General features: G+C 46.7%; 1 protein-coding gene across 1 annotated transcript in view; it reads left to right on the top strand.

The window, feature by feature from the left end:
* The window catches only part of ADAMTS10 (ADAM metallopeptidase with thrombospondin type 1 motif 10), an 80993-nt gene that overhangs the window by 48113 nt on the left and 20115 nt on the right, over positions 1-12765 (top strand). The window contains exons 11-14 of the mRNA XM_084825529.1: positions 966-1073; positions 4136-4281; positions 4372-4435; positions 5946-6048. Of these exons, the coding sequence (XP_084681655.1) occupies positions 966-1073; positions 4136-4281; positions 4372-4435; positions 5946-6048 (421 nt within the window). The remainder of the gene's footprint in view (positions 1-965; positions 1074-4135; positions 4282-4371; positions 4436-5945; positions 6049-12765) is intronic.

Genomic DNA, 12765 nt, shown 5'->3' with positions numbered 1-12765 from the left:
AACTGAAGAATAACAGAGTAAGAACCAGCAACAGGGAAAGATCTAAAAAACACACAAGAGCGCACATTTTAAGACAAAACAAAGGACTAAAAAGCCTGGGAAAATAAAAAGCTCTGGGAAGGGCATTCCACAATTGAGGTGCCACCACCAAAAGGCCCTGTCCTGAGAAGCCATTTGCTTCACCTTTTTAAAACAATGCGCAACAGTGGACAACCAGATGTGTCTAATGCACAACAATGATTTGGACCCACTTTGCAAAACACACGTGTCCTGAACATGCAATGCCATTATATGGGATGATGGAAGTATCTATGAGAGACATGGAGCTTCCCCACACAGGGCTTTTATCCTGCAATTGAGTTTGGTTACTTATGGGAGCTCGCAGGGCCTTGGCACGACGTTGTCACCCTCCAGGGCCATTCCAGTTCTTTCCAACCATTTCCACGGCTTTATTTGAAATGGAGATAATGAGCGAATATAAAAAATGTGAATTGAATTTGTCCGTGTAAAGAGGGAGTTGCACTATACTGGCAGTGACATCTAGTGGCTAGATAATGAAACATACAGAACTTGTACATAAAGGCACCCCCCCCCCCAAAAAAAGAGTACATGCGTGTGAAGGAGCCAATCTTAATCCTGCAAAGGATCCAGTAAAGTTGCAGGGGAAAAAAGCCTGGTGTGGAGAAGCTCACAGAGTCAGGTGACACATCCCTCTGTTGCAAATGGCAGCCCTCTTGTTATTTCTTTCTATATCCCATGAATCTTAGAAGTACGATTGTCGTTGGGACTCCACATAGCCAGCAGGGACAGCTTTGGTCTTGAGTTGGGAGGGAGGGCACCTCTCTCCTTATTTTGGGAAATGGAAATGTTTCCTCCGTAGCTCCAGCACGTTCCCGCACCACCACCTGCAGCATCCATTTTCCCTGCCTCCCACCCTACGCACTGTTACCTCTTTCGTCCTCCAGGAAGTTTGCAATGAGCTCTGGTGCCTGAGCAAGAGCAACCAGTGCGTCACCAACAGCATCCCAGCTGCAGAAGGAACCATTTGTCAAACTAACACCATCGAAAAGGGGGTAAGAGAAGCCATGGGGCCAAAGCCAGGCGAGGCCCTGAATGCCTGATGTTAGCCAGAGCTTAGTGGAGAGCACCTCCTTTTGCAGGCAGAAGGTCCCAGGTTCGATCCCTGGCATCTCCAGGTAGGGCTGGGAAAAACCCTTCTCTGGAACCCTGGAGTAAGGGGCGTTGTTGCTAGGGCTGGGCACATGAGGCCCGAGCCCTGGATCTTTTCCCCACAGCCCTGAGTGTCCTTTGGTGCCAATGGAGGGTTTTTCTCTTCACTTAATCGTCATGCGGGGGGTGATTTTCGAGGGGAATTGCAGCTGGGGAGGGAAGGACAAACTCTCCCCTCCCCACATGCTGCAACAACCCCCACACCAATCTCTCCCTGCATGGCAATTAAGCTTAGACAGAAAACGTTTCCCATTGGTTTGGGATGATCTGGGGCAGGGCGAAACTTAGTTGAAGAATGTATTTTATTTGAGATTATTTGGATGAGAAAGGAACTGGCCAGCTTTGCCACCTGATGAAATGTAAAGACATCCTCATAATTATTCCTAAGTGTGTGTGTGTGTGTGTGTGTGTATAATTAGACATATGCAAATGTTATGCAGATTTGTGCCCTATGGGTGTGGGCCCTGAATTTTTTAAGTGCCTAGCAACACCCTACTATGAGAGCTGCTGCTTGTCAATGGTGATATTAGTGATGCGCATGCGCTCATATTCAGAGTTAGTGTAAGGCAGTTTCCTGCGTGCCTTTTTAAAATCAGCACTTTATTCAGAACCATGAGGATTGGAAACTTATTTTCTTATTTTGGTGTGGCACTATAATGTGATGGAACTCCAGGGCCTGCTGAGCCAACCAGGCCCCAGAATGCTCTCTGAGCATGCTCTAAGAGTCCAAGAGCATCACCTGTAGTGTGAACGAGGGATCTACAGTCAGCTCCACCAGTTCTGGTTTTGAATGAGCTTTGAAGACCCATTTGTTTCAAATTGCTTTTAGTGGAAATGTCTTTTAATTTAAGAATTTGAGCTGGTCTGGGATTATCTGTGGCTGTGTGTTTTAAAATGGTTGCATTTATTTCTACGGATTGCTAGGCTGGATTCTGATATTCTGATATTCAGAATCCAGTTTAGCAATCCATAAAATCCAGCCACCATTTCAAATTAAATCATTTTCTTTTATGTAGTATATTTAGAATTCTCTATTGGCTGGAAGCACCCGATCTCGTCTGATCTTGGAAACTAAGCAGGGTCAGCCCTGGTTAGTACTTGGATGGGAGACTGCCTGGGAATCAGGCTTCCTGCATTGAGCAGGGGGTTGGACTTGATGGTCTTGTAGGCTCCTTCCAACCCTATGATTCTATCTTTTTGTAGATTTCTATGTCTTTATATAAACCTTGAGAAATACTTATCTATCAATCACTCAGTCAGTGGATAGTATCCAACATTAGTCCTGTGTTGTGTAGACCCATTGAAATGAATGAAACAAGTTAGTCATGACTTAACTTGAGTTCCATTCATTTCAATGGAGCTACTCTACAGAAGGCTAACACTGGATACTACCCAATGGAATAAATGATTTTCCCACTTGCAGGACTCTGAAGCCTGGGTAGCAGTCATCTTCACAACCCATGGGTAGCCACTAAAAGTAGCCCTTTAACCCATTGTTTTTGCCCCTCAGTTATTCAACAGAGCTAATATCAGGAGTGGGAATGGGGGGATATTTTATGAGGAGTCAAGCCAGGGGGGATTATTGTTGACTGCCTAGGGCGTGGGTGGAAAACCATTTTTGGCCCGAGAGCCAGATTGCCACCCGGGAAACCTCCCAGGGGCCACATTCCAGCAGTGAGCACAGCCATCCCATTTTCTCTCACACCATTCACAAAGACATGCACACCCCATTCATACCATCTGCACAATTAGGGATGTCGGAGAAATCTGCAATGGAACCAGATGAGTTCAGATTGTCATGAATCTGACGTGTGGATTCTGCAGTGGATCAGCTTTTTACCTCTTGGGTGGATTCCGCAGACTTGCGGACCATTTTCCTAACTTTCCTGAAATTTGTGCAAATTTTGTCACAGAAAAATATGCAAAATAAAAAAACTGGCCAAAAATACACATTTTCCCCATAAACTAAAGTGCGGCAATGCACATTTTGTGGGAATTTGCCAATTTTGCATGTGCAAATTTGCACAAAATGCAAATTAGCTCAAATTGAGAAAGAAAAAAAATCTGATTCTGTCCATCAACAGGGACAAATCTGACAACAGGGCAAAAGGAGCCTAACAATCCACAAAACACAGATGAAACAGATTTTACACAATGTGCACATCCTATAATCAATGCAAGCTCACCTAGGTACATCACCTAGGGATGTACGTATTTCGTAAAATCCATTCCATCTGCATTTTACAGATTGTCAGGTGCCTTTTCTCCTATTATCTGCTCATTGACAGAATTGGATTTTTCCCAATTTCCCAAATTTGTGCAAATTCACACATGTGAAAATGCGCAAAACCCACTCCCAATGAGAAATTTGGTCCCAAAATGCACATTATCATGCTTTAGCCTATGGGGGAAATGTGCATTTTTGGCCAGTGTGTGTGTGTTTTTTTAAATTTTTTTTACATATTTTAATGACTACATTTGCGTACAATTTCATAAAATAATAATAAAAAACACTCTGCAAATCTGCAAAATCTGGGTGACTCGGGAAAAGCTGGTCCTCTGAGGAACCCAGGGGTTGGATTCATAGAAATCCAAGCTCATTTGATTCTGATGTGGATTGCTCTGACATCCCTACCCAGACCCACAACCACACCCACTTCCTTCCTTCAAAGCCCCCCTGCCCAGCTGATCCATGTTGATCAGTTGAGGAGGATGAGGTCCTTTTTATCCCTGTCATGGTATGCTGATTGGACATACGAGCTTTTACCTCTCTCTGGAAAGGGGCCCCAGGAAAGAAGCTGGTCTGGAGGGCTAGACTGAACCATGGGGCTGAGATTCCTTGTACATGGCTTAGGGTCTCTCATTCTTTGCATCCATTCTTTTCTCCCCCCTCATCCCCCCCCAGTGGTGTTACAAGCGGGAGTGTGTGCCTTTCGGCACACGGCCACAGGGCATTGACGGGGCATGGGGCACATGGTCGTCATGGGGCGAATGCAGCCGGACGTGTGGGGGAGGTGTCTCCTCGTCTCTCCGCCACTGCGACAGCCCACGGTAAGCGGACCTCTGCCAAAACCCGGTGTGCCCTCTGCAAGGTCCTTGGTGTCCAGGGCCCAAGTCTCCTTTCTCCTTTCTGTTCCAAAGGCCAACCATTGGAGGAAGATACTGCCTGGGAGAACGGAAGCGCTATCGGTCCTGTAACATTGATGTGAGTAGCAAGAAAACGCTGCAAAACTGGGGTGTGGAGCCTGAGGTCCCAGTCCAGCCTTCATGGCCATGCCTCTTCCCCCAACCACCAATCGTTTGGTGGTGTCAGGGTTGGATCAGAGCCCAGAGAGCCCCAAAGCAGTTCTGATTCTGAGGAAAAGATAGAAACCACAGGAGAGGAACCCACGCACTGTTCAGAGGAGCAGCCAGGGGGAGAGCCTGAGAGTGATAGTGACCCTGGCAGGGAGAGGGAGGAGCAACAGCAGTTTCTGGATGCAAGGCATCGGCGCAGTGTCAAGTGGGAGATGGTGGGTGCTGAGAGGAAGCGCTCAGCCCGCTTGGTGCGATGGCAACAGCGCCCCCCCAGATGCCCCATGGGAAAGGGATGGACTCTCTCCTCCTAGCTCATAAGTACAGAGGTTTCCCGCCTTCCCCTCCAAATGGAGATCAACTGATTCCTAAGGTTAGAACCCCTGAGTAGGCAGCTCTCTTAAGTCTCACTCATAGGATCAAGCAATTAGCATCTGTAAGCGTCACTAGGTTGAATGGGAATAAAGCCTTGGAAAAGAGCCCTGTTGTCTGCATGTTGATTCTGGCTACCTGAGGATTTCAGAAGACAGCAGGGGCGACCTCTCGACAGGTGGTTTCCTGGCATTTATGCAGCTTTTCCTCCCATTCTAAAAGCTTGAAATGCCTCTCCTAAGGCTTAGCGACTGGCAGGAAGAGCTTTAAGTGAAAATAGGCCATTTTTGGCCTAAAGTAGGCCTGCCCTTTTTGCCTTTGGGCTCGCCCTGTTTGGCCTTCAGCCCTGCCCACCTCTGGAATTTGGCTGCAGAGAACTTCTCCCAAATTGAATTTTGAACCCCTACTCCAAAGGATTCTGGGATGGATAGATGGACAGGTAGATGGTGGATAGCCATACTGTTTGTTTAGGACTGGAGATGTATGTTTTTAACGACCTCTCATTAAGGTATTTCATGTGGTTCTCAAAGATGCACGGGAGACTGTTTATTGACCAACATATTTCCGAGTTAAAATTCAAAGCACTTTAAGGCGGCATGGAAGACAAACAAGAGTGTTTTGAGTTGCTCTTTGGGGAAAAGCAACAACCCTGAATCAAAGTTTCCCTTTCAAATGCCCTGTCTGTGGGCTTCCTGGAGTCAACAGCCCTCCTGTGTTGTTTCTCCCTGGTTTTTAGCAATCAGTGATAGACTGCCCCCATGCATGGAGGTTCTATTTAGCTTTCCTGCTTAATAGCTATTGATAGACTCATTGTCCATAAGAACATATAATGATGTAAGAAGAGCCCTGCTGGACCAGACCATATATTTTGTGGATGAGCCAATTATGGCTGTCCCCCCACCCCAAGTATTTTTAGTGCCCCCAACAAAGTTTTTGGCTACAGGCCAGAATACGTTCTCTCTGCTCTACAGGAGTTGAGGGACAGAAAGCTGTTAATAATGATAATGATAATGAGGTTGGGGTCTTTCTTCCCCCCCACCTCACCTCAGGACTGTCTGCCTGGATCACAAGACTTCCGAGAGCTTCAGTGTGCAGAATTTGATCACATCCCCTTTCGAGGCAAATATTACACCTGGAAGACATACCGAGGAGGTAAGTGTGCCTGTTCCGGTGCACAGCTTCAACATCCAAGCGCCAAGGATAATAATAATAATAAACATACAAGTGGTACTGCAACAAAGTGTTGCAGTATATTGTAGTATGGAGTGCTCTTGTTCAGGGTTCCGGCCAGACTGGAAATGCCCTTTTCCAGGATATTCTATTCTATTCCATTCCATTGCCTTCCTTTCCACCACTTTTCAACCCCCACCCCCCACTACCAATAGTCGGTTAGCATTCTGTGGCGACTGACCACACCCAGTCTTCATTGGGCTGTTTGGGGTGGGGGTGGGGTGTTACGTCCTCCCTTTAGGGATTTTTCCTTTTTAAAAACTGTACTTCTTGGGGTTCCCCCAAGCCTGCTAATACCACCCTCTTGTGCTGTTTTGGCTACGTAAGCAATGTCACTCAATGCCAGAACATGAGAAATAGAGGGAACGAGTGACAGGAAACGTTGCGGCGTGAGTGATGCTGTTCAGGGTTCCAGCCACTCTCCAAGAGCAGGTTTACTAGGCAGCCCAAGGGGTGGGCCGGCCAGATGCAGGCAAAGAGCAGGAATCCAGGCAACGCCAATCCCTCTGCAGAGTCACAAGGCAGCCCAAGGTCTAAGCCAGCAGTCAGAGAGCAAATATTCAGACAAGGGAGAGTCCAAGCACGGAGTCACAAGGCAGTCCAATGTGTCCAACACAGAGGGGCGCGGTGGGGCAAGGGCTAGAAATCTGGATGAATGCAAGCAAAGTCCAGAGCTGGTACACAGACATGCACATACTCCAGCAACTCTCCATGCCTGCTTATAAGGCTTAGCAGCAAGTCTTACTCGTGGGAAGGGCATCGCTCATGATGAGGCCTTTACTCCTTTACTTGTCCACTGTCCTAGCCTGGCTCTTTAGGTGCCGGTGTTCTCAGGGCCTAGATGATGGCTCAACATCCCCCCGCCCGCCTCAGAAGCTGCCTCTCAAGGAGGCAGATCTGAAGCTATCTTCCTGGGCCATCTTGGACAGCCCGGAGATCCTCTGTAGATTCTAGATCTTCCTCTAATGAGGCATCCCCTAGGGCAGCCACAACAATGCTTTCAAAAGCACTATATGACCTGCTGGAACTGCGATATATCATGGCATACCGTCTCCAGGGTTGGCCCTATAAAGAGGCAGAGTGAGGCAGTTGCCCCAGGCAGCAGATTTTGGTTATCTTAAGAGCAGCAAATTGTTAGTTGCTAACTTTATTATTATTGTATTCCTGTTGCTAGGGATGGGGAGAGGTGCTTATGGGCTTTTCTGCCTCATCTACCAAAATAACGTGGCTGGCTTTTGATGCTATGCACCTTGGTTTGGGTGGCTGGGAGAGGCCATTTGATGCTTTGCCTCAGGCAGCAGAATGTCTTGGGCTGGCCCTGACTGTCTCTCATACAACCTTTCTCTCCCCTTTCTGTGTGTTGAGGTCAGTTTAGCAGGCCCTGCTCCATGTGGCTGTTGGCTATAAGGAGCAGGACTCTCTCTGTATTGGCACCCCATTCTGTGGTGCTTTCTCCTCAGAGAAATTATAACTGGGCCTATTCTGTCCTGCCTTTCTGAGATCGATGCTGAAAGCGACGTGTGGACAATTTCATACGGCGTGGAAACAGGATTGGCACACTTTCTGAAGCCACGGTCAAAGAGGACAGCCTGGAGTTTACCCGGCAGCAGAGAAAATGGCTTCCTTCTAGCCCCATAGCAAAGAGAACTGGTTTGGAGCAATAGCTGAGGAGTGGGAGAGAATGGTAGGACCAACCAGGGCTGGTCCCAAGACATATTGCTGCCTGAGGTGAAAGACAAGATCATGCCCCCCACCCACACACAGATGGAGAAGACAATTCGACTAGCGGTTGAATCTTAGCGCTGGCAGGGGGATAATGTCCTCTGTCATCTGGAGCACCAGAGGGCAGCAGGCTAGTTTAAGGCAGGCAGGAGAGGCTGGGTGATGCACACAGCTCTCCTCCAAAAAGGGTCAGGGGGCTGAGAAGCAGCAGCCACTGTGGCCCCCCTTCTCCAGCATCTGTTGCCTGAGGCAGTTGCCTCACTCAGGCCCAGGCCAGTCCTTTTTTCAACGGTGATTTATGGTTCCAAAGCAGAAGCCCCAAAGGAGAGGCAACGAGGGAACTGCTGAGCTCAGCCTTTTTTTTCTCAGATTCAATCCACAACCTTGTGTGGAATGTGGCGTCCCCTCTTTGTTTACATTGCTTTCCTCCTCTAGTTATCCTCCTTGTTTTCATCTGTAGACAACGGAGAGAGCCAAGGGAGAGAGGGTTGCAGGGCAGGCTACGGCGTGGAGAGGACTGCCAAGAAAGCAAAAGATTTCACATTGTGGACTATAATCCCAACAAATTCCTCTGGGGCAAGAGTTATGGGATGGAGGAGGGGGCATGCATCCTCTGAGGCAAAATATTGTCTGTGAACTTTAGCAGGCAACGGCTTCATTTTCTAGGAGCTGCTCCTGAGAGGAGACATTTTACCTCAGCGAATGTGTCCCCGCAAACTCACGTTTCCTGAGGTAAAGGGAATGTAGGCTGAGGGGGCATTTTTAGAAGTAAATTTGACAGACTGGAGAGAAAGGTGCTGTTCCTGCATCCTGCAGTACTACGTGGCAAACCTGTCTCCCCCTTTTCCTGTCAACCAGGCCTACTTCTGGTTTTGGAGCCAAGCTAGCAGGAAAAAAACATTAAAATGGCAAGGGGGGGGGTGAGAAATACTGGAGTAGACAATGGCTGTATTTGCACATAACACTAAGCCATGGTTTATGTTGCTAATCATGGCAGGCAGCCGTGCAAACAAGCCAGGGATAAGCCACAGTCCTGGATTCAGATGTCACAAAAAGCCATGGTTTAAACAAGCCAGATTTCATAAGCCAACTGCACATTCTCTTCTATTTGTGGGTTGTAGCCAATTAACAACCCATGGTTTGTTTGCTGGGATGGGTTCAGACACAAGAACAAGCCAGGTTTCTTTCAAGAAACCAGACTGTGGTTTAGTGTTATGTGCAAATCAGACCAATATTGGGCTAAATGGAGCAATATTCTGATTCAGGTCAAGGCAGTTTGGTCATACACTCTGTATTTGTCTTCTGGGTACGACTTATCCAAATTGTGCTGGTGTGCATTGTCATTTGACAGGATTCAACACCTTTTATCCCCTGGCTGCCAATAGTTAAACCTCTGACAGGGGAGGAAGAAACTGCATCCTGTCTCTGCTGCACATGTATGTAGTGATGTCTGTTGCTGGGAAATCCAGCTCTTTTTTGGCTTGACTGAATTCCATGCTTTCTACGACTTGCTTTGCATCTGTAAGCTGAGTTGTGGGCTGTTCCCTGAACCCCAGCAACTTTTATGTGCATTTTTGAAGGTTCCATAATTTGCACAATTTTTTGTGCTATTTGTGAAAATTGCATCTGAATGTGTGCGAATTATGGCTGAATTTGTGCAAATTATGGCTGAATTTGTGCAAATTACACATATTCGGCTGTAATTTGCGTAATTTGCACAAATTCAGCCATGATTCACATAAATTGAGCTGTAATTTGTGCAGATTGCTCAGAATTTTGTGAAAATTGCAGGACCTTCCAAAAAATGTGCAAAATTACCAGAAAAATCTCCAAACTGCCCCCACTCCCTGTAGATCAAGCCAAGTGCTGTAGTGAGACCCAAAATGAAGTCTAGGCAGCTGTGTCTAGGTAAATTCATCAAATCCCACCCTCCAAATTGATTTCTCTGCAATCCGTACATGTATGTCAATGTGTGTGCATGAACTCTAAGGCACCACATGTTGCATAGCCTTGCTGTATTACACGCTGGCTGCAGCTGCTGATGGAGTATATTTTGAACTGTTGATAACAGATGGCAGAGCAATTACGTTTTGTGTTCTGTTCATTTTTTTTTTTCTATAACCAGAAGAACAAACTCTCCCACTTGGCTTTTAAATCAACGGAGGATGGAGTAAACACCAGGCATTGGACAGCCTGCCCTTTTGCATGCTGCAGCTGCTGAGTATTATGAACTAGCAATAACTTATTACATTTTCCTAGGCAGCTGCAGAATAAATAAAGTAATATGGCATACAAAAGGTGGAGAAGAATCATCAGCAATGATAACAGCCTTTCATAACCAGGTGCCCTCCAGATGTGTTAGACTACAACTCCCATCATCCTCAGACACTGTGGCCAATGCTGGTTGAGCATAGGGATGCCCGTTGCTGTGAAATTTGGTTATTTTTTGACTCAGCGGAGTCCAAGGCACATATGGCTTGATTTTTCTGGGCTTTCCCCCCAACTCCAGGAACTGTTTGTGTGTTTCTCCCCACAGATTCTGAGCAATATGCACAGATTTCTAAGGAATTTGTGCAAATCGCAGAACCTGTGGGGGAAAAAGGTGCAAAATGCCCAGAAAATCCATCAACTGGGTTGACTTGCTGCAGACTGAGTCGGGCACCACAGTGGGAACCAGAATTCTGGGGGGCTGAACCTAGGAAAACCCATCAAACTCCACCCCCGAAACAGATTTCTCAGATTTCCCTATTTGAGCATGACAGGAGTTGGAACCCAACACTTCAGAAGGCTGGGGAAGGCTGATGTAGAATCATAGGACTTTAGAGTTGGAAGGTAGTTTGGCGGGCATCTAGTCCACCCCCATGCTCAGTGCGGGAATCTCACAACTGCAGCAACCCTGCCACATGGCCATTTGGTCTCTGCTTGTACCATTGGGAAGGTTCTCCTAATGTTTATCCAAAATTCCCTGAAATTTCCATTCATTGGCTCTGGACAGCAGAGAACAAGTCTGTTCCACCTTCTGTGTGATACCCCTTGAGATATTTGAAGATTGTTATTATGTCACCACGCTAGTCTAAACATGCCCAGCTCTTTGAACCATTCCTTGTCGTAGTCACCATCCTCTGGACACACTCTAGTTTATCACTGTCCTTCTTAAAAGGTGGTAGCCATCCAGAACTGGACACAGAACAGACATAGCCCATACAGGCCTAACCCTGAAAATGTATAATCTAGAACCTTACTTGTTATTTACAAGCTTGTTGGATTGGTCACCAGTTTTCTGTGCTGGATTCCAGAGTCCACCCACAGTACTGAATGGATGCGTGTTCAAAATTGTCTGGAAAAAAGTTTAAGGAGATACCACGATCTCCTTAGGCTATTAACTCCCAGAGTTGACCTGTTCTCAGCATTAAGCATTCTTTGCCCGTAACATTTTTTTCCCCTGGTGACTCATTTAGGGGGAAATTCCATTCTGCATATGTTCAAAGGTTAAAAAGTTATAATCATGGTTTGCATATTACAGAGCTGGACTCTAGTGCAGAAAATAATTGCTATGATACTCCTCCAAACTGGAGTACACAAGGGTGCACAACTTTGCACGATCTCCATGCACGAAGTTGTGCTGGCAGTAACACAGCATTGGCCCTTGTCCTGTCAATGCTTTGACTAATAGTGCAATCCTATACATGTCTACACATGAGTAAGAGGCATTGAGTTTAATGTGGCTTACCCCTGGATAGGGATGCTGCCAAAATCTGTAATGGAATCAAGTGAATTAGGATTTCTATGGATCCGACCTGTGGATTCCTCAGTGGACCGGCTTTTCCTGAGTTGCACGGATTCCACAGACTTGCAGACTGTTTTCTTTTTTACTTTCCAGAATTGTATGCAAGTTTAGTCATAGATAGGCCGCATCAGATAAAGAACACTTTAAAATAGAAGGTTGTCCTCTGACAATCCTTGAAAATGGAGGACTATTCTCTGTAAAGTAGTACACATGGCACCCTAGTTGGCGACCACTTTTCCCCAAGTAATATGTCGTTCCACTCGCATTCTTCTTCGTCTTGCTTCACATCTCACGGGTTGAGCCCTGCAACAAGAAGCCAGCCTGGCTTCAGTTGCAACCTGCACATGTAGCATGCTTTCCCCCTTTCCCCCTGATTTTGCTGAACACCTAGGCTTCATCACAGAGCCGACAACAGCTGATCCCTGGCTGCTTCCCATCTCTGTGTTGTCCACAGCAGTGGTCAGTTTTCAAGTGCAGGCAGCCATTGTGACAGCCCCCCTAGCCATGCCCCCAAGGAGAGTCCAAAAATCCAGGCAGCTGTGTCAATCCATATCAACAAATCAGTTCTAGGAGTTTTCATCTCCACCAGAAGCAGGTCATTTGTCAAGCGAATGGGTCTTAATTGCCCATTCAAGACCAAACCACCTCAAAAATTCTTTGCATTCCAACAGGGAACAATATATTGTTGCTGGGATAATTCATTTCCCCCCAGCTATAGAGAAGATTGCAGCTAAGCTCAGAAGGAACAGGGAATGCTGAGGGTGGGTGGGAAGATGATGTCAGCAACCCCGCTAGTTAAAAGTGCCGGTGCTGCATCCTTGTGAGCCCTGCTTTCACTACAACACTGGATGTCTAGCTCTCTTGGTCACCTCCACCTCAAAGGATCTAGCCTGCACTGAGTTTCTGGCTTCCAGAGCTGAAATGAGTTTGGAATGTGGTGGGGAGAGGAGGAATCGTCCCACGAGTTTTCCTTGCTCAGATCTCAGATTCCTTGCTCAGATCAGATTTTCACCCCCAATAACTTAATCACAACAGAGATACCAGGATTGTCCAAACTTCTTGTGTCTGAGCAATCCTTTCTCCACTTCCAACTCCCCAATTCAAATGATAGGTCTGGTTTGTTCTTGCTC

The sequence above is a fragment of the Heloderma suspectum genome, chromosome Z, assembly GCF_057233095.1.
Source record: "Heloderma suspectum isolate Gila_16-S chromosome Z, 16-S_ref, whole genome shotgun sequence".
Taxonomy (NCBI): Eukaryota; Metazoa; Chordata; class Lepidosauria; order Squamata; family Helodermatidae; genus Heloderma; species Heloderma suspectum.
Note: the sequence above shows the minus strand (reverse complement) of the source record. Positions and strands in the feature narration are given on the sequence as shown.